General features: G+C 40.9%; 1 protein-coding gene across 2 annotated transcripts in view; it reads left to right on the forward strand.

Moving 5' to 3' along the window:
* The window catches only part of LOC310933314 (4-aminobutyrate aminotransferase, mitochondrial-like), a gene marked incomplete at both ends in the record, with an annotated part of 96,627 nt that extends 75,645 nt beyond the window's left edge, over positions 1-20,982 (forward strand). For both annotated transcript variants that reach the window (XM_083896776.1, XM_083896777.1), the window contains 4 exons: positions 9,257-9,424; positions 14,185-14,331; positions 16,183-16,294; positions 20,861-20,982. In XM_083896776.1, coding sequence (XP_083752902.1) covers positions 9,257-9,424; positions 14,185-14,331; positions 16,183-16,294; positions 20,861-20,982 — 549 coding nt within the window. The remainder of the gene's footprint in view (positions 1-9,256; positions 9,425-14,184; positions 14,332-16,182; positions 16,295-20,860) is intronic.
* Positions 20,983-22,513: the final 1,531 nt, after the last annotated feature.

Raw genomic sequence — 22,513 nt, forward strand, 5'->3', positions numbered from 1 at the left:
GCACCACTACGGAGAAGTATGAGGGCTCGAGGGCTCTCCGTGGTTACCCAGTTGCATAACGCATTACTCAGTTGTAGAAGTATAAAGTTCTTCTCCGACTGCGTAATGCGTTATCCGACTGCGTAATCACGGAGACCCCTCGAGCCTTCATAGTCCTCCATCGTGGTGCCGGATACACACTGCAATTCCCTGCCTGATCAGTAGGGGTCGCTACGCAAGGTTGTGCTTTTGGCTGCAGTGAGCAATGGCACAGTTTTAAAATAAATTGCGGGGAGAAATTAGCCATTTAGAGTCTAAACATGTGGTTTGTGTATTACGATATGACGTATCTATAGGTTGACAGCGACGCTGTCGGCAGTGATCAGCTCTGCCTCTGTGGACGCTCGGTGCACACAATGGCGGCACAGAGCAGCGTTATCTCGGCCTGTCCTGAGGACCAATCACAGCCTTTGCCGTCTCTGTTGCCCCTTGACGGAGTAACACTTAAAAAATATTTCATGCAGCCGGAGAGGCTCTCCGACAGGCTCTCTGGCGATGTAGAGGGGGGAGGGTCTCCGTAACCTACATAGAGCACTTTACGCAGGAGTATAAATTGGGCTTAATGTGGCCTGAACGTGACTTTAAACATAAACTAACAAGAACTGACTACACAAGCAAAAAAAACTAACAAATTTGGCGCCTCGTGACAGTACCACAACAGCACATCCTCAATGATTCAGCATCTGAGAAAATCTGGTATATAGTTTTGGCATATACATATATATGCCAATGTGCAATATACACATTTATATAACATCACATTTTGTATCACATTCACAATATAACATTAATATGTATATGGTAGCTTAACTTATTTTAGTTCGATTAAATCAAAGGCTGATCTAGGCAGTAACGTATTGTGTCATTTCCTGTACTTTCACTGGCGTGATGCTGTGTCTCCTGCTCTCTCTTCGATTATTTATCTAGTGTTACGATCAATTAACTCAGTGCTTCTCAATTATTTTCTGTTATGCCCCCCTTAGGATGAAGAAAACATTTTGCCCCCCACCCACTCTCCCCCACTCCCACACAATAATTTGTCTATTAATTTGTGATAAGTAATTCTTTGCATAACATTGCATGCTTATTAAGATTAAAGAAAACTAAATATAGGTCGACTTACAACAAAGAATAACTTTATTAATGTTGTTACATTCTGGTTTAACAGAACAATTTAAGGAGAGTTGGACCCGAAAATGCAGAGGAGACAGTAGCAATAGTATGAATAATATTTATTGAAGTTTACAGAGATTAATGTGAGGCTACGAGGGGAGTTAGCATGTGGGCTAAGGGCGGACGTTGATGCAGCTGAGCAGGGAAGGGCGTGAGCTAAGAGCGAGAGTCAATGCTTGAGGAACTGTCCAGAGTAGAATGAACCCACTGGTTGTGGAGAACACAGGGAGAAGTTCCAGACGCTGAGTGAAGTGTAGCAATCTGTAGCTCTTGGTGTTATCCGAGGAATCTGTGGTGTCCGTAGCTCTCAGGAAGCAGTAGATGTGGTGACCTGAGGCAGAGCAAATGGTGAGTCAAAAACCAGGAAGTCAGACTAGAGCAATCACAAGAGAATCACTAGGAAGTTACCACTGGAGATGATAGAACAATCTGACGCTGGTGAAGGGGTGGCTCAGGCTTAAGAAGCCTCCTGATTGCTGATCAGGAGCAGGTGGGGAGTTGATCACCAGCGTCCTTAATGAAAGTAGGTCAGCCACGCCTCCTGCAGAAAAACTACCAGGGAAAAAACCCTTGTAACAGGGAAAAAGTAAGAGGTAGAAACCTTAGGGAGAACCACAGGTGAGGGATCCACTCCCTGGACGGACAGGCGTGCAGTAGATGTTACCCAAAATTACAAAAAATAAAGAGTAAAAGTCTTTAAAGCAGACCTAGACCGGAAGTACCAATTAACGTGTTTTTTTGTGTGTATATGTGTTTTGTGTGTATTACCTCGTTTATGATGCCCTGGTTTGTCGCAGCCTGTAGCGAAGGCTGTTGTGGTCAGACGCTTGGGGATGACAGCGTCCTAATTTCCGTCCTGGCCTCATACCGTTCGCTGGTATAGCCTGGAATGATGGTTTTGTAGCATACAAAAAAAACTGCCTATTATTCTTCTTTAATCGAAGAAAATAAGAATATGTAATCACAGGTTTCTTTTCAGCACTGTGTACTGAGCCACAGCTCCACTGAACCATCTATTCCATGGGTGTCAAACTCTGGCCCGAGGGCCAAATTTGGCCCGCCGTGTAATTTCATTTGGCCCTTGAGGCAATATCAAATTAACATTAGAGCTGGCCCGCCGGTATTATACAGCGGCACCGCTGCTGTAACACCGCATTCACCGCTAATACTACAAATCCCATAATGCTCTGCTGTTGTTTTGTATTCATTGTTATTTTATTTTCAAATTTATTAGCTTGTGGAAAAAGTTAATGTTGATATTTACCTCAGAAGGCTGCAAATAGAAAAGAGGCATTCAATTTTTTATTTAAATTTTATCTAATATGCCATTGATGTTTTTTCGTTAGTTTTTTGAAAGTTGATTTTGCACTATTAAGTTATATAAGCGTTGCTTGTTCCATATTCAGTGTTAAAGCAAATAAGTGTAGCAAACTGAGCAATAATTAACGTTTTATTCATGCACTTTCTCTTGCTACTTCAAGGCTTGAATGTTTGATTCATTCATTATTGTTATTTTATTTTCCAATTTATTATTAGCCTGTGGAAAAAGTTTATTTTGATATTTACCTCAGAAGGCTGCAAATAGAAAAGTGGCATTAAATTTTAATCCATCCATTATCTACCACTTATCCTGTATTTAGGGTGCATTTAATTTTTATTTAAATTTTATTTGATATGCCATTGATATTTTTTAATTATTATTATTATTATTTGAAACTCTATGTCACTATAAAGTTTTATAAGCCTTGCTTGTTCAATATTCAATGCAAAACTTGTTTGGGTCCCTATTAAAAGGTTAATTTGTTCAACCTTGGCCCGCGGCTTTGTTCAGTTTTAGATTTTGGCCCACTCTGTATTTGAGTTTGACACCCCTGATCTATTCCTTTAACATTGAGCAGTGACCCCTTTATGAACTTGTTTTTGTGAATAAAATAACATTAATTACAGAAAAAATTGATCATCATAACCCTAACAGAGGTACTGACTTTTAGCACAAGAGCTTCAGAAGCACCAGGTGTACAGTTATAAAGTTTGTCCCCATAGATCTCCCTATAGTTTGACATCATTAGTTTCATCATCCAAACCATCAACCTGTCAGTTAGATCCCATCTCTCCCACTAAACTGTTTCAATATGTGTTTCCTTTAATTAACAGCTCTATATTAAATCAAATTAATATATCCTTTCAAACGCTGTCAAATTCGAATTAGTCTCTCAAATTAATGATAAAGAAGTTTGATTTGTTTTGGTAAAAGGTAAAATAGACCAGAAAGAACTAACATTGTTAAATGTCTATGCCCCCCCCCTTTGGGAGCAATATGACCTTTTTCAGAAGGATATTTGAACTAATTACATCACAAACGTATGGGACTTAGGAGATTTTAATATACTTCTGAACCCTTCTCTAGATACAACCAATAGAATAAGAAGGAGGAATTTGATTGAAAAACACATAAACAAAGGACTTAAAGGGACAATGTGTAGTATTTATGGGTTTATATAACCCAAAATCCACTTTTTTACACATATTATGTGCTCCTGCATTGTCTAGTCGCTGTATAATAGTTTTTGTTTCATTTTCGTAGTGTTTCAAAAAGTCATGTAAAATAACATGGTCGCGGGCCGCGGTTGCATAGCCACTGTTATCAGCGAGACGCCATGTTTCTACCGGAGCCTTTAAGGACAAACGCTAGAGAACAAATCAATCGTCTCTTTACTTGTAGCGGAAGTCCCGCCTCCACTCTCTCCGATTCGTCTGCTACGGCCGTGGTAGCTCGCCCTCTCCCTCTCCTCACGAACCTCATCTGCTGACACGGAGAAAGACGACGAGGACGACATTCGACCAGCTGCGGATACCGTAGCGCTCAGGGAAGGGAGGGGGTGAGCAGAGGAGCAGTTCTTTGTTGTAAATTTCAGCCTCTCCTCTAGATGGCACTATAAACTACTTACTTCACCTTTAAAGACTTGGGACTTATTGATGTATGGCCGGCTCTGAATGGATCAGCTCTAGGATACACCTTTTATTCTACAAAAAACACAGCCCATTCAAGGATTGAATATTTTTTATGTATAACAAAGATCTGCATAGGCTAAAATATTGCAGAATAGGTCAGAGGGATCTTTCAGACCAGTCTGGGATTTTTCTAACTTTACATTTAGACGGTAGACAGCGAAAAACTTTGTGGCATCTTAATACTGGTTTGCTAAATGATCACAACTTTAGAAATTCTATGGAAAATGACTTAGCATTATATATGCATGACAATAATAATGAAGAAGTAAATCCCCGTATATTATGGGACGCAGCTAAAGCTGTTCTCAGTGGGAACATTATAGCTAGGACAACTGGACTAAAAAGGATGAAAACTCAAAAAATAATTGGTTTACAGGAAAAACTTTGAGAGTTGGAGCAAACACATATACCAAACAAAGAACCCTCGATTATACAACAAATCAGACAAACTAAACAGGAAATAGATAAAATATTAGGTGAGAAGGTGGAGAAAAATATAAGATTCATGAAACAAAGATATTACGAGGCTGGGCCTAGGGTTGCAAAATTATTGGCTTGGAGGCTCAAAAAACAACAGGCAGAAAACACTATTCACAAGATTATAGACCCTTCTATGAATAAAATGACTAACAATTTGGACGGCATACAAAAGGCATTTGAAAGATATTATAAATCTTTATACTCTCAATCAGAACAGGTTAATAACCACTCAGCTGCTGAATTTTTGAGCTCCTTAGATCTTCCTGCGCTAGTTCAAGAAGCTAATGATAAACTCATCTCACCAATAACAATGGAGGCAATAAGTAAAGCTATCTCAAGTTTGAACTCTAATAAATCATGGCTTCGGATGGCTTCCCTCCAGAGTGGTCAATGAAAAATCACCTGCTCCCTTATTTGGAGTCAAGCTTTAATTATATTCTAAAAGGAGGCTCTCTCCCTCCCTCCTGGAGAGAGGCCTTCATATCTGCGATCCCCAAAGAAGGTAAGGACAGAATGGACTGTAAAGGGTACAGACCAATTAATGTTTTAAATTCAGACTATAAATTGTATGCCACTAGCAAAAAGAATGGAACCTGTGATGCCCCTGTTAATAGACGAGGATCAAACAGGATTCATAAAGAATAGACAAACACATGATAACATAAGAACAGGGTATCCGCATGGTCTTAAAAAGTCTTGAATCCAATAATTTGAATTTAAGGCAAATGTCTTAAATTCTCCTCTTCCTCTCATAAAAGGTCTTAAATACAATTTTGAAAGGTCTTACAAATCTATTAACGTTACTTTTATATAAAATATGCATAAACTTCAGTCTCGCTTTGAAATGTTTCTATTTTTGAGTGTGCGATAACCAGCCACCTGTGCTGCCCAGTAAGAATGTATCGATCACCACTAGCTAGTGTGCTGTGGGTGTGCCGCGGTGTGTTACAGCTTAGCATAGCAGCGGAGAAAACTTTACTTTGAAGTCTTTACTTCATGTCTTTTGCACCTTTTTGCCAGTATGGATTTGAAATGGGTTTTAAATTGTATTTATTATGGTCTTTAAAAAAGTCTTAAATTTGACTTGTTGAAACCTGCAGAGACCCTGAAGAAGAGCCTTACATACTATTGAACAGATTAACAAAGACCAAATTAGTGTCATCATTCTCAGCCTAGACGCTGTATAAGCTTTTGATTCAGTCGGGTGGGAATTCCTGTATTTAGTTATGAAGAGATTCAACTTTAGTAAGGATTTTATACACACATCCGGGCACTTTACTCCTCCCCCACTGCGAGAATTAAAATTAATAGCATTAATTAATATATGTCAGGAGAGGAGAGGAATATAAAATAAGTATGCACGTGGACGATGTGTTGATCACAATAAAAAACCCTAATTCAGGCCTGCCTCAATTAATGAAAATGCTGGAAACATATGGGAAATATTCAGGATATTTCCTAAATATACATAAAACACAGGTTATGACATTTAATTACACACCTACACAAGGTGCAATGTATAGTTTTTATTGGAACACACCTTATATTAAATATCTGGGAGTGAGTTTGCCTAAAGACATGTCACAATTATTCAATATTAACTATAACGTATTACCAAAAAAATATATGATGACCTTGATTGGTGGAGTCTGCTGCCTCCTGACTTTGGTAGCAGAATTAGATCAATAAAGATGAATATCCTCCCTAGGTTATTGTATCTCTCTGTATCACTGTCAATGGAAATCCCCCCAAAACAATTTAGAGAGTGGAATAAACATATTTCACGATTTAACTGGAATAAACAGAGACCAAGGGTTAACTTCTCCACCCTTCAGCTCCCGGAGGAGAGGGGTGGAAAGGCCCTCCCATCTTTACAGGACTATTATTTAGCAGCTCAACTAAGACCTCGAGTATATTGGTGTAATTCTTCTTATGTAGCTAAATGGAAGACCATAAAGTTATCATTAACAGATGCACCAAAACAATCCCTGCTTGGTTGCGTGGGAGTGGAGAAAAAAATATTATATACGGAGAGTCAATGGGTGAATTGCTCATTGAAGTTATGGGGGGAGGTGGTTAAAAACTTGAACTCCAAAAACATAAAATCACTTAGATGGCCAGCATATGACCCTGAATTCAAACTAGCATCACTAGATCATGGGTATATAAAAATTGGACCTATTATGGTGTTACTGCTGTATGCAAAATTGTTAAAAATTACTTTGTCAAATATATGGACTAGTTAGGCAACACTTTTACAGGTACTTACAGCTTCGTGACTATTTTTGTAAAAAGCTGAAAGGTTGTAACCCCACAGAGCCACCAGTGATAATTCATATATTTATTGATGCATACAATTCTGGGAATATTAAAGGCCTTATAAGCAAGTTATACCACAGCATCTTCCCATTGAAGAAGGACACAACAGATTATGTGAAAAACAGATGTGAAAAAGAGTAGAACATCGTGATAACAGAGGACATGTGGCTGCACGCCTAGGAAACACAGTCATCGTCCACCAACTCCTGGACTTGGAGAGACTTCTGTTGGAAAAGTTTAATTCGTTTTTTATAACTCCCAAGCAGAAGTCCAAACAGACTGGCACACAAGTGGCCTGCTGAGAGAATGTGGAGAGGTCTTTGCTGACCATGCCCATGTTTTTAGTCTTGCCCCTCTATCCAGTCTTTATTTCAAAGGTCCTATGTTTCAATATGAATGTATTATTCTCAACGGGACCGTATCTATGTTCCCCGGGTCCTATGTTCCCCGCTTTGTTTGTGACCGGGGAACATAGGACCCTTTCTCTAACCCTAACCCTAACCCTACCCTTTTTCAAAAAAAAGGGTCCCATGTTCCCCTGTCACATACAAAGTGGGGAACATAGGATATTTTTTGGGAAAACGGGGCACATAGGACCCGGGGAACATAGGTACGACCCCATTCTCAACCCTCTTTCTTGGGAACATGCCAGATGGTTTGAGTAAAGCGGATGTGTACCTTCTTAGGGTCATGCTGGCTGCAAGTAAAAAGGCCATCCAGAAAGCTCCAGAAAAATGCCCCCACTACAGACACTTGTTAATATTGTAAAACGACTACATGTACAACAGCAAATGTGTCCAGCCATTGCAAAACCGGTCAGAAGTCTACTTAGGGACATTTAGAGTTATTTACAGATTCTGGAAGTGTGATTTCTAAGCTTCCCAACAATGTCCAACACATGCAAATCAGTTGGGTGAATCCTCCACCAAAATCACACGTTTATTTTTATTTTCGCCGTCGTACATCTTGCTGATTGTGACTCTACTCTCGTGAGACGGCACAGTTTAGCGAGTATTCCCACTAGCGTAGTACGTGGTACCAGGTACTATTTTTAGTACCTACTCTGGTGAGGTTCCAAGTGAGCTGCACAGGTACTATGCGCTGATTGGTCAAAACTGCCAGCCACTGATTGGCCAGAAGTGTCGTCACTGGGTGCGTCATGAGCGCGGCATAAGACACAGGATGCAGGAGTCTCATCCACCATTTTAGCAGCGAGCGAGTCATGGCAACTGTCCGTAAAAGTATTCCATGGACAAATGAGGAGGTCCAGACTTTCTTGTGCTTAGTCAGCGAGGACAACATACAGAACGAGCTTGACGGTGCCACTCAAAATGAGAAGGTGTACCAAGAGCTCGATGTCCGCTCACGGCTTCCACCAAAACACTACAACAGTGTCGGTATAAGTTAAAAAAGTTAAAGAGCGACTACCGGACCATTGAGGACCACAATGGCCGCAGTGGGGTGAACCACTGAGAGGGTGGGAGGTTTTGTGTGTCAATAAACTACAATGTGACTTATGTGATTGCATCGTGCCTATTTATTATTCATCTACACCGGTAGCATGAGTTTACGGTTTAACACTAATGTGCATCTGTGGTGTTTTGATAGTTTAGTAATTCCTAGTCATGACGTGTGGGTAACATGTATTTCGTAAATGTGACTTTTAAACACATTAGTTATCAGACATAATGGTGCTATATCGGTTACTTGTGGCAGCCTTTACAAATAAAATATACCATTGTTTGTGTGTTAGTCTCTGTTGTGTGCGTCGCTTATAAGACGTCACAGCAGTTCTCGTATGCGCGTTGTAGCCGTGTAGTGATGACCCCGTCCACGTTGTGTAGGTACTTTCTTTGTAATGGAAACACTACTAAACTAGCTAGTGGAAATGCACCATAACATTTGTTGTTGCTCTGTTTTTGTCATTCACCCCCCCTCCAAAGTGTGATTTAAGTGTGAGTATGCATGATAATAATTGAAGAAGATATGGCAATTTGAATGTAGGCACTCCTCAAACTGCTTTAGGGAGAATTTTAGCTTCAAAGATTTACACCTTCTTAGAGCCAAGAGACAGAATCATCACATTTACATAGAACAACCCCCTCCTGGTCTAAGCTGTCATTGAAACCACACCCTCCTCTGTATGAGCAGGGTGTGCTCTGTTCTCCCTTTTAAGACTAGTCTGCTATGTCAACCATCTGCCTTCACTCTGTAACTGTTTATCTACCCCCAGCATGGATGTGCTTTCCATGTGGATGAAGTCCAAACTGGTGGGGGCAATACAGGAAAGTTTTGGGCCCACGAGCATTGGGGTATGGACGATCCTGCTGACATTGTCTCATTCAGCAAGAAGCTTCTGACTGGCGGCTACTACCACAAGTATGAACTACAGGCTGATAAGGTTTGTCAATGTTTGCTTCAAGTTGTACATGTTTTGATTTAGATTTGATTATTGTAAACCTTAAGCCCTCTCAGCACCCTAAGGGCCTGATTTACTAAGATTGCAAATAGCGAGTCCCATATTATTTGCCCATATAATTGCTTGCGCGAGCAGAAAGACTGCGCCTGTTACTGGATTATGTTTTGCGGGTGAACTACTAAGATTGTGGCCGCAATTGACTACAGGCGCAGAAGTGGTTAAGACCGCCCTATTTAAATGAATAGGGCGCGAGTCAAGATTTGTCCACCTGGAGAAAGAGCAGACTCAACGGAAGCGCAGAATTACATTTGAAGCCACTGAACAGAAAGTGACGTTCAGCGATGAGCAGATAACTGAGATCGAGGGATATGACGTCCTTGTTCCCCGGGCCCATAGGACCTTTTTATATTATTATTATTTTAATCCTGCGTCGGTATTTTGGACAGTTCCATCATTACCTGACGTATCAACAAAGAAAACTATGTACTATGGATGTTGCTGTAAAAAAAAAAAGAAGAAGGTGCTGACTCACCTGCAGCTCACTGACAGCTGCCAGAGAGCGCATAGGTCTAATTTCAATGGATGAGTGACTTTTTTGTCAATAAGTAAATTAATAAATAAAGCGGATCATCAAACAGGCTTTTTAGTCCCAGTCCGTCCCTGGTTTCATCTGTGTTCATTCAGTCAGGCTGAGTTTCCATTACGCGTGCCAACAGCCTTTGATCTGAGGTCAGAGGCGACGGGACAATCGATATAGATGATATATCTATAGCTGATTCAGATAGTTACATTAAATAGTGATTGTTGTGATTATTTATTGCATTTAAATGTGCCTGGAACTGGAAGGATTAGGGTTAGGGTAACCTGCCTGTGAGGTTTTGGTGACGTGTGCGCACTGTGCCACCTGCGCTTCGCCGTGCACCGAGAGTAGACCAGGTTAGAGCTGGACCCGTTAAGGTAAAGCGGGGTTCCCGTTCCTCTGGTCTTAACCGGGGAACATAGACGACCCCTCCTTGAACCACAAACTGCAGACCAAGGTAAGCCCATACCAGTACAAACACGCATTTATCCTATGGATATCTATATTTAATTTATTCAGATATACCAAATAAGAAATGAATGTGAGTCATCTGTGAACGCGTAGTTGAACATGCTCTGGAAAAGCGTAATTTCCTGATTTATAAATATAATATAACTATAAATAACCACAGCCATGTGTGCACACCGCTGTGCCAGTAAAGACCTGCCTTTCAAACGTGCTAAATATAGATGCAGAAATAATCACCGCAATCAGTTTCAGGTTTGATAAATCACTTTGCGCGTGCTAAAATAACATATTAACATTTTCTCCTCCCATCACACGCAAAATAGCGTGTAAACGCTATTTTGTTGTCTGAGGGACGCACTCCTCGTTGCGCCCTGTTAGTAGATCAGCATCAACGCTAATCTGCGTGTGCAATCACGTTTTTGCACACGCAAAGCTTTAGTAAATCAGGCCCTAAAAGTCCACTTCAATGGTCATCACCTGATCGAAATTTGTTCATGTTCACAAAGTCAAATCTTAACTGCACTATGAATGGTAATTAAAAGTCATGTGATCTGAAATTCTGCTCAGCTATTGGTCAGACATGTAGACTGGTAAAAGACATCCCTCACAATTTCGACATCATGGAGCGTCAGGAGGTTAATGTTCATCTACCCTGCTGTTCTGGTAATGAGCAGGCCAGCAGGTGGTTAGTGGGTTGGCATGGTGGCAGCCTTCTCCAGTGAGGATCTCAGAGAAGTAATGCCATTAACGGCATCCAGTTTCTAGGGTCTTTTGGGTGACGATTCTCGGTTAAATGTGCTAGTTTACCTGCAGAGGAAGAGAGTATAAAAGCAGGCTCTCCTCCCTGTTCTCTCCTTCTCCTTACTTACTGTATTGATGTAGGTGACAACACTGAGGCTATGGCTATAAATACAACACTTCCATTGAAAAATATGGTTAAAGTTCACAGCAGTTCACTTGCAAGCATTCACACCAACCCAAACAAACTGCACGAACGCGAATATAGTTATTGCACTACTGGGATCGACTTGATGACGCTTTCCATTACTTTATAGTATCTCCTTGCGTTCACTGAGGTGGGGTCGTCATAGCACGGACCAACGGACCATGGTCTATTTTTGAGGACAGCAGACATGTTTGCTTGCTGTAGCGCTCTTGTGTTTTTTTTATTTTTTTTTTTTAAATACTGGGTTTGATTCTTGTGTTGGATGAGCAGGTACCAAAAAAACAACTAGATAAGAGTCAAGTCGAGCTGAGTATTGCTATAACTTTAAAATGGAAAAGCATCATAGTTTGTAAACTTTCCTTTATTCTCCTTCACCAAATTCCATTCAGAAAATCAGCCTGTTTAGCTTTTAGGAAACCTAACACTGAAGTCACAAAATAACACAGTTGATCTTATTGGCAACAGTGGAATAACATTAATGTGCGCTGTGATTTTCTCTGTGGACTTTGATGCAGGATATGATTAGGTAGCTGCTAAGGTCACTGAGAACAGAGTTTGTAACTCTCTATGTTCATCGTCTGGGGCCTCATGTAAAAACCGTGCGTACGCACAAAAAGACAGCGTATACTTGCTTTCACGCACACGATGGCATTTATAAAAATGTACTTGGCTTGCAGACTGCAGCGCAGTGCAGCACAAGGTGGAGCGCTCCGCAAACTCACGGCAGCTCGAGAGTTTGTGGAGCGCTCCACCTTATCAGGTGGAGACGCTGCAATATTAAGCTCTGCAACTTATCAGAGTGTTTCAAATTAATATTATTAATGTGTCTACAGTGACAAACATGAATTATTCTGTGACAAACAACAATGATACACCACATACGTTTGAACATGTGTGGATAAGATCAGAGGACACTGAAGACGAAACTGATCCCGCGCGAAAACACACACTTCAAACGTGTGTGCGCGCGCGCATGTGTGTGTGAGTGAGTCACACTTTTCTCTAAGTCTTACTTACTTGCTGAAATTGATTTAACACAAATTAATCTTTTCTTTATGTAAATAGACACACAGCTGCTGACGTGAAGACATGAACTCACGTCACTCTACAATGTTTTAAACGCTCCAAAATAAAGTTACAAACTAATCTGTTGTAAGAAAATGGGACTTGAATGTTGAGTAGAACATTTCCTTATCCCATTTTAATCTATACGATAACAAAATAACTGCAAAAAAGTTATTACACCACCGATGCACCTTTCATCGGAAGAGACAGCTGATGCAGGTGCGCGCTCGTCAGGCGCTGGAAACTCCGGCACACCTGAGACATCGGCACACTAGAATCATCTTCCTCCCTCCCCAGCGTCCACAACACAATCAGTGACAGTAATGAATCATTATATGCAGTAAGTCAATGAGCTCTATCTGCTTATTCTGTGCGTAATGCGTGTGTGCGTAACTGGATGATGACGCGTGACACTGACACATTTATAGATTGTTGAAATGATCTGTAAATTCAGCTCACATGGATAAGTCATGTCTAAACAAACGTTACATCAGAAAAACAACACCTACAGGATAAACTATCAATGCAAAGCCAGTTTTTTTTTTAAACATTAATATTAGAGCTGCCGCGGTGACCCTCACATTTAGTTCATTCATGTTTGTATATAATACCAAATAAACATACAAACAAAAAATTATAATATATTTTTTTCAAATTTATACATCATAAATCGATGCGTTCTCCATCCTCCTTCGCTGCCACATTTGTCATTGTTCTTCAGGAAGCAGGCGTCAGAGAGTGCGTTTTAGTCATTTGTATATTAATTTGTGGGTGGAACGTGTGCGTGGTGTGTTACTCATTCACCTCCGCTCAGTTTCACGTTTGATGGGATGTATAAAGAGAAGGTGCGCAGGACTCGACGTACGCACGGTTTTATAAATCTGAGAATTTCTTTGCGTACGTACTTTTCAAATTTTGTGAGTACGCCCTCTTTCAGTATGAAAGCTGCACACTCTTTTATACATGAGGCCCCTGGGGAGTATGAATGTATAAGGTACACTCTTAGAAATAAAGTGCTAAGTAGAACCATATAAGGTTCTTTGGCTTGTCATCATAGGAGAACCGTTTTTGGTTCCAGGTAGAACCTTTTTATAAAGGTTCCACCAAGAACCCTTTTAAAACCCTTTATTCAGGAAAGGGGTTTTAAAGTTCTCTGGATCAACATGGTTCTTACTGGAACCATTAATGTTACCAAGAACCCTTGAAAAACCCTTTCTTCGGGAAAGAGTTTTTCAGAAGCAAATGGTTCCAGGTAGAACCTCAGCCCTTGTAGAAGAACACTTTTGGAACCCTTATTTCTAAGACTGTAGTAGCAACCTCCAGTTTAGGTTTCTAGAAAGCAATGGGCAAAGAGTTATTCTGACCACAAATAGCAGAGAAAGCAGAGGATCACCCAACAACATTCTCTAATTGCCAGAGAAAATCTTTATCAATGTTTAAGGTAAGATCAATATTTTTGAAACTCAAGAATCCGTCTATCAATACTTGAAATCTGGTAACAGTTGGTTTTGGTGTGTTGTGGTACAGAAAATAAATTAATAGAACACATGGGCAGTACACTAACATCCTAAAAACATGTGCCCTGCTGTCAAATATTCAGTTATTTTTCATTATTATAATTAATCTATTTGTTTAAAAGATTATAAAAATGTCAATGAGTTTTATCTATTGTGTTTGTTTCAGCCATACCGCATCTTAAACACATGGATGGGTGACCCGTCAAAGAATGTGTTACTGGCTGAGGTTCTAAATGTGATTCGCAGAGAGCGGCTTCTGGAGGAGGTCAATCGCTCTGGGAAAGCCATGCTAAATGGTCTTTATGATCTACAGGTAATATACTTGTATGTGGAGGTGTATATGTAAAGTATTTGGAGTGGGAGTACATCTTAATGCATCAGGATTTTCCTTTATAATCTCTCCCACTAGAGATATCTCATTCAAAACGATAACAATAATAAAACCTAGTTTGATAATGTCAGCAAGCAGCATGGAATCATGGGAATTTCCTTTGCCACCAGAAGAGCTTTGACGGCACACAAAACATATATTAAAACATCATACAACATAGTTACAAGTTACAATATTACTTTATTAAGTAGCGTGTCACCTTAAATGTGCGTTACTTTCATATACAGTATGCAGCCAAGTCCTCTAATTACTCACCCTAGTCCATTTGAGAAAGGCAGTGGAGGCCTATATACAAGTAGCTGGGATGTTTGTATATAGGCCTATATAGGATGTTTATCTTTTTCTTTCGATAATAATAATAATAATACTTTATTGATTTATAATTACTCAAGTGTGAAATCATATAAGCTTTTTCCCCTATACCCCATTTGGTAATTTGCCCTAATTTTCCCTTTTCAGATAATCATAAGGATTTATTAGATTAGAGTAATATTGATAAAATCAGTACCACATGGTTGGTGTAGTGATTAGCACTCTTACTTTTGCGGCAGGAAGACAGAGGTTTGAGACCTGGTTGGAGCAAGGGCTTCACATGTTTATGTAATCTCTTGTGTGCTTGGTCTTTCTCCGAGTTCTCCAGCTTCCTCCCACAGTCCAAAACATACAACATACATACATACATTAAAGGGACACTGTGTAGTATTTATGGGTTTAGATGACCCAAAATCCACTTTTGTATACATATTATGTGCTCCTGCGTTGTCTAGTCGCTGTCTAATATTTTTTGTTTCATTTTCGTAGTGTTTCAAAAAGTCATGTAAAATAACTTACCGCTACTGCATTGCCACGACGCCATGTTTCTAAGGGAGCCTGTATAGACAAACCCGAGAGAAAAATCGAGCGCCGAGACGAGGCCGAGAGCGGATCTTTTTACGCGTTTAGAATGGAGGACCACACTGTGGCAGTGGGGCTTGGTTAGAGCGACAGCTGCTGGAGGGAAGGGAGGAGTGGCTCAGCCGGTGATCAGACAGCTGGACTGATCACCGGCTGAGCCACTCCTCCCTTCCCTCCAGCAGCCGTCGCTCTAACCAAGCCCCACTGCCACACACACGTATTTTACAGCGGATAAAGAAACACCAGTACCTGACCGTACGCCCGCACCACGGAGAAAGACGATGAGGACGACATTTGACCAGCTGAGGATACCGTAGCGCTCAGGGAAGGGAGGGGTTGAGCAGAGGAGCAGTTTGTTGTTCCTCTCCACTAGATGTCACTATAAACTACTTACTTCACCTTTAAGTAAATTGATCACTCTAAATTTACTGTAGGTGTGAGTGTGAGCGTGAATGGTTGTTTGTCTCTTTGTGGCCCTGTGATGGACTGGTGATCGGACCAGGGTGTACCCAGCCTTTTGCGCTATGTCAGCTGAGATTGGCACAGCACCCCCACAACCCACATGTGGAGGATAAAGCGGGAGAAATGGATGAGATGGACAGTACTGCATCCCTTATGTGAGGATGGGTAGTCTGCACTACACTACCACATCACAGCTGCTTCCCTGGTGCAATGTTTTCGTAACTGCTTCTCTGTTACGATGTTTATGCCTGCTCTTCACACTACTACCTGATTAGGTAGTAGTGTTAAGTAGTGTAGTAGTGTAGTGTGGAAGTAGTAAGAGCAGGCATAAACATTGTTGATTTTTTTGTTTTTTTAATGTTATCAATCAATCATAAACAGGCTGTCGTTGACATCGATCATGTGTGTGATACGCAGGCTCGATACCCTGGTGTACTGAGTCGTGCTCGAGGACAGGGAACCTTCTGTGCCATTGATGTCTGCAATGATGAAACACGCAACAGCATCTTGCTCAAGGCCAGAGACAAAGGTATGAAGCACTAGTGATGTGTTGGTCAGGAACAAGCCAGTTCAAAGGGTCGGCTCTTTTAAGAATGAATGATGGCAGCCATCTCCCACCCACCAGCAGTTTTTATTTTAAAGTAATACAAGACAGAATAATATAAAAATATTTGCGCTACGGGTGCTCCATGCATGCAGTGACTGGATGTTGTGTGTGCTGTGCAAACAGTCACGTGAGGATAGACCAGGATTATACCACCAAGCAGGTAGGGGCAGGGGTGTTCAGTGTGCTCATAGATAGATTTACGGAACAGGAGGGAGAGGAGCAGAAAAAGGAGAGAGTGGAGTTCTTTCCACAAATACCAAATGAGTGACAGTAGTACAAGAAGCAGTGTTAGGATTATTAATAACTGTGATAACACAAAGGCTGAATGCAGACTTTGCAAAATTAAGCAGTCATATCGAGCAGGGTGCACAACCTCCAGACAGTTGGAAGAAAAAAGGCAGACTAGGGAGCATGCTTCTGCCAGTGCATCTACGCCACATATTTTTTATATATTAGAAAAGGTAATTTTTATTTTTGAATACTTCAGTAGGATGTATTGATAATTTAAGTCACATAGGTCAAACTCAATGCCCGGGGGCCAGATGTGGCCGCGTGTGATTAATTGGTCTTAAAAATCTGTGTTAAAATATGTCTATGCTGCTTTAATGCGTGCGTTGACAATAAACTACATTTTCCGCCACTAGATCGCAGTGTATCATTTTACGCATCATGCGACAAGTGAAATTGAGATTGAGACTGTGATCGCAGCAGAATGTGTTCACAAAAGCCACAACCAAAAACGATGTGGCAGTGAAAGCTACCTTTATTGTGGCTGAAGAAATCACCCGTGCTTCAAAGTCTTTTTCTGACGGTGCATTTTTGAAGCAGTGCATTCTGAAGGTGTGTGAGCAGGTCTGCCCCGACCAGATACAGACTTTTAAAACTGTTAGTTTGTCAAGAAACACCATAAAGCAGGTTTAGTGTAAACTCTGAGTCTGTTAACCCTGAAATGAGGGAAACTCCGAGTTTTCCGTTTCACAAAGGGAGGTAAGTCAACATGCTCTTTGAAACTAACCTGGTCGGGAGCAGGTTTTTCTCCGCAAACGTTGAGTTTCTCTCTGTCTCCGCCCTCTTTCAGACACACACGGTATTTGATTTCCTCATTCATTCAGTCGCAGAGTTTTGGCGTAGTATAGTTCTGCGTCTGTTCTGCGTCTACATTAGAAGTTATATTAGGTGGAGACTATTTTCACTACCATGTCCTTTTGACAGTGATCCTGTGGATGAAGGTGCAGCATTACTGCGCAGAGAATTAAATATTCGTCAGGAGATGATTATCAGACCGCGCATAGATGTTCTTACATTTCCAGACACTTTTCTTTTTGGGCGGAACTGTTTCACGTCACAGTTCATCATTTACATTCACAACCTAATCCGTCCTTACATTTCAACATTAACAACCGGAGTCACGCCCTCACATCCCAGCAGATATTGTGTGTTGCGCTGCGGTTTTTACAATTATTTTTTTTACTTACAAAATTTACAAATGTTTCTTTTATACAACGTCAGAGATGCAGAGCACTTGAACGTGATATAAAGAATGAGAAGTCGTGTATGTGTGTGAAAACAGCATAATGTTGGTGATAAAACAACTGTAAAGTCAATTAGCCACTTCATATTTACTTTATGTCAAACATGATCAAAATGAGGTTAATCTCATGAGATTATACCGAGGTCTTACCTGTTTGAACAATGTTTTTATGTTTCATATTAAACTGCTGCCAAGTGCGCTTCTTCCCCGTGGGATTACACCTAAATAAATTAATTAATAATCTACAACTCAAGCAGTTTCTTCTGTAATATTATTGTGATTGTGCAAAGGACAACATTTAAACTTCCGCATCAGCAGCAGTGTTCTCCCACGCCGTCTCCCTCTCTTTTGCTGCTGTGTTACACTTCCTTCTAAAAACATGCTCAAACTCACGCATTAATATTTCTTACTCCAGTGGAGTAAAGAACGTCACCCTCCGCTTCCCCGTTGCCATGGTGACTCGTCGAAACAGGGCTCCATTCATGCTGTCTTTTTATACTTGTGGTGCACGCGCTTAACTCTGGTGAAACTACTCTGAGTTGAACAAACTAACTCAAATCAGCTGTTGTGGAACCGAAAACTCAGAGTTTCCTATCTCAGAGTTGATCAACTCAGAGTTCAGGGTTAGACTCAGAGTTTGTTGAACATGCTTTGTGAAACGGACCCCAGGTTACATCTATAATGCATCATATTTGTAACTCGAATAAGTAATAAATACAGAAAGTTATTTAGCAATATTATACAGAGTAGTTACCTTTATTTTACATTATATTTGGTTACATTTATTCTGTATGACATCTGGCCCTTTGAGGGCAACCATTATGCTGATGTGGCCCTCTGTGAACATGAGTTTGACACCCCTGATTTGAGTGGTATATGTGTACACATACAAATGATAAGCCAAAAAAAGAGCTTAATGTGGCTGAATTATAAAATGTATAATTAAGAAATTAAATTAATTAGAGCCATTTGGGAGCAAACAATTTGGCTTACTGAAAAAAACAGGGGGAAAAAACGGAATTCCCGTCACTATGAAGCCATCACACTGTCTTTTGTCTCATTTGTTGATTTTCCATGACTTCACTGTTGCCCCCTCTCTTCTTTAGTGATACCACTGTTACATCTTTCTCTATGGGAAAGACGCTAAGAGTTTAAGGACTGGACCCGAATGCAGACAGTTTTACAGTTTGGACAACCACCTCCATGACGTGATTCGTTTTTAGTGACTTACAGCATAACGCCTCTTGGTGCAAAATGCAATGAAAGGTCCAAAACTCACCCTCTCCAGTTGCGGCTTGTACCTTTTCTTTGAACTTTGTCGCAACACCTGCCTTTTTCCCGACCATTGACGGCGCACCATCTGTAGCCAGGCTTACTGCGCGGGACCAGTCCACCCGACTCTGTCCAGTGCTCCAACGACGGCATGAAAAATGTCCTCAGCCGTTGTTGTGTCTGTCATAGGCACCACCTCCAGAAACTCCTCTGTGACAGTCAAAGTCTCGTCAACTCCACGAATGAATATGGCCAATTGAGCCACATCCGTAATGTCAGTGCTCTCATCAATTGCGACAGAAAATGCCAGAAATGACTCCACTTTCCGTTTCAGTTGGAGGTCTAAATCTGCAGAGAGTTCGGAAATCCTGTCTGCCACAGTATTCCTCGACAAGCTAATATTGGCAAATGCTTGCCGCTTCTCAAGACACACTATTTCGGCAGCCTCCAGCATGCAAGTTTTGATGAACTCCCCCTCACAGTACGACTTTGATGCTAACGCTATTTTGCTAGCAATCAGGTAGCTGGCTTTTACTGCAGCATCACTGACATCTCGGCTCCCGGTGAAAACAGATTGCTGTTTCCTCAGACTTGTCAACAATTCATGTATCTTCTGTCTTCTCACTTCACCTTGCAAGCTGTTGTATTTTTCGCCATGCTGGGTCTCATAGTGGCGCAGTATATTATATTCCTTATGTTCCGAGACTTGTTGCATGCATACCAGGCACACGGGTTTCCCATTCACCTCCGTGAACATATAAGAAGAGGTCAATTTTTCCTGAAAAATCTGACACTCTGTGTCCGGGTGAGGACAGCTGCTTCAAGGCGAGAGTCAATGTTTGTGGTCGAGTTCCAGCCAGGAACAAACTCACTCAGAGTTGGAGTTGCGAGGAGAGGATTCCCAGGCTGAAGAAGGCGACAGGAGAAGACTCAGGCTTGTGGAGAGGAAGGCGGGGAGACGACGTAGAAGTTGAATGCAGAGGGAGCCAGGAGACGAGTGGAGACGCTGGCGGAGCTCTTTGTCCCGTGCAGCTCTGGAGATGAGATGATGACGGTAGGTACCAAGCGACGGGAACTCAGGAGAAGGAGGAAGTTGCTGGCGATGATCCGTGTCTCTCATGGAGTAGGAGATGAGACGATGACGGCAGAACCAAGCAACGGGAAACTCAGGAGAAGGAGGAAGTCGCTGGCGATGATCTGTTTCTCTCGAGCAGCAGGTGACCTGAAGATAGACTCGGTAAGTATACGAGCAGCAAAAGTTTCTTCTTTTAGGAGAGTCAAGACTGTGGCTTTACCAACGAGTGTAGTACAACGATCTGACGCTGGTGAGCAGGTGGCTCTAGCGTAAGAAGGCTCCTGATTGCAAATCAGGAGCAGCTGGGGCGGAGCCGTGCAGGTGGAGCTGATCACCAGCGTCTTCACAGAAAGTAGGTCAGCCACACCTCCTGCAGAGAGAGAGGGAGAGAGAAAACATGGAGCAGCAGGGGAAAACTAATAATAATAATAAATAATGTTGGAAGGTGTGGTGAATGAGTGGGATCGTGTCAACCACAACAGGGCTTGGACGTGTGCAAGTAGTTAATTGTATTTTGTTGCACAAGTGTGAGTAACAAAAATGACCAGTGAGGCAGTTACTACCTCAATTATCTCTGTTGATTTTGGTTTAATTGTGCCTTATTTGACAGGTATTCTCCTGGGAGGGTGCGGAGACCGATCAATCCGTTTCCGTCCAGCGCTGGTCTTCAAGGAATACCATGTTCACATGTTCCTCAACATCTTTAATGATGTGTTGGCCCAGATCAAATAAATCCTGATCCTGAAGAGTCGATCCAGAGGAGAGGGAGTGGAAAACTGAGCACAGCCTGTCATGATAAGTACGACCAATACGGCCAATAACTCACACAGATATTACCTCTGGTACAAGACCCAGGCAATGTATTTTACTTGTGCTGCCATAAACAAGTGTCCAGAAAATGGTAAGACTTTACAATAAGGGTCCCTTAATTAACATTAGTTAGTGCTTTATTAAGCATTAATTAACTGTTTAATAATATTTTAACAATTATTATTTTGTATTACTTAGCATTAGTTAACATATTAGTTAATACATTAATAAGCAGTTAATAAATGTGTACTACTCAAAGTTAGTTAATAAAATGTAAGCATTAATATAAGTTTAGTATTATAATACGTTGTTATTAGGTATGCATTACTCCGCATTAATTAACACATTATTTGGAGTGAATAAACTAATGCCTCTTCTAATATTTACTATATGGTGTACATGGATGAGCATAAATAAACTTCTTAATTAATCATTTATTAATGCTGTGCATGTCATCAGGTCGCCCTTACCTAACCTTGTGTAAGTAACATTAGTGACCTGTCCTAACCCTTAATAAGTGCCTCATAAGCATTAATTAACCATATTTAACCATTACTGGATGCTTTTTGGACCCTTTTTGTGTGAACATGCACCCCTTAGGAAATAAGCATTACTTAATCAAAATTAGCTGAAATGTAGTTGAAAAAATCACATAAAGCATTTTACACATTTTATTTGTCTGCAGAGAGGACTATAGCCTCAATACACGGGGCAGGTTGGGTGCTCTACTATCTGAGCTAAACTTTGAGCAAACATGAACATCTTATTAAGTAAAGAACAAAGAACAAAAATAACAATATGGTGACCATGTAAGATAAGATAGTCCTTTATTTGTCCCGCAATGGGGAAATTTCCAAAATGTAATGCTTTATATGTGATTTCCTCAACTACATTTCAACTAATAGTGGTTAGATTATGCTTATTTACCCCGTTATGCGTTTCCTAAGGGATACATGCATACACTTTCCAATAAGGGTCCAAAAAGCATTCAGTAATGGTTAACTATGGTGAAATAATGCTTATGAGGCACTTATTAAGGGATAGGTCAGGTTACTAATGTTAATTGATACAGTATGTCGCAAGGAGGTGGTGAGGAGGTAGGGAACTAATATTACCAACAAAAAAAGGGAAAGCTCAACAACTTCAGCCTGGGAATTACTCTCAGACACAAGGCACTCAGGTTTGTGGTTACTCAGAGGGCAGGAGACATGTTTCCAAGTTAAAATACACTTTATTTGTATTAAATATTCAACGGTTCTAATAAAACAATTAAACTCATTCATGCAAACACAAGAAAAAAAAGACCTAATCAGGGCTGAGGCCAAAGTGGATGGACGAAGGCTTGTGCACAGGAGGATCCACCAAGGGAAAACAACAACATCACTGGGCACACGTGTCACTCTATCAGTGAAGAAAAAACACACCCTGCAACACAGCAAGACAAGACGCCACC

Source organism: Microchirus variegatus (assembly GCF_963457635.1).
Source record: "Microchirus variegatus genome assembly, chromosome: 10".
Classification (NCBI taxonomy): Eukaryota; Metazoa; Chordata; class Actinopteri; order Pleuronectiformes; family Soleidae; genus Microchirus; species Microchirus variegatus.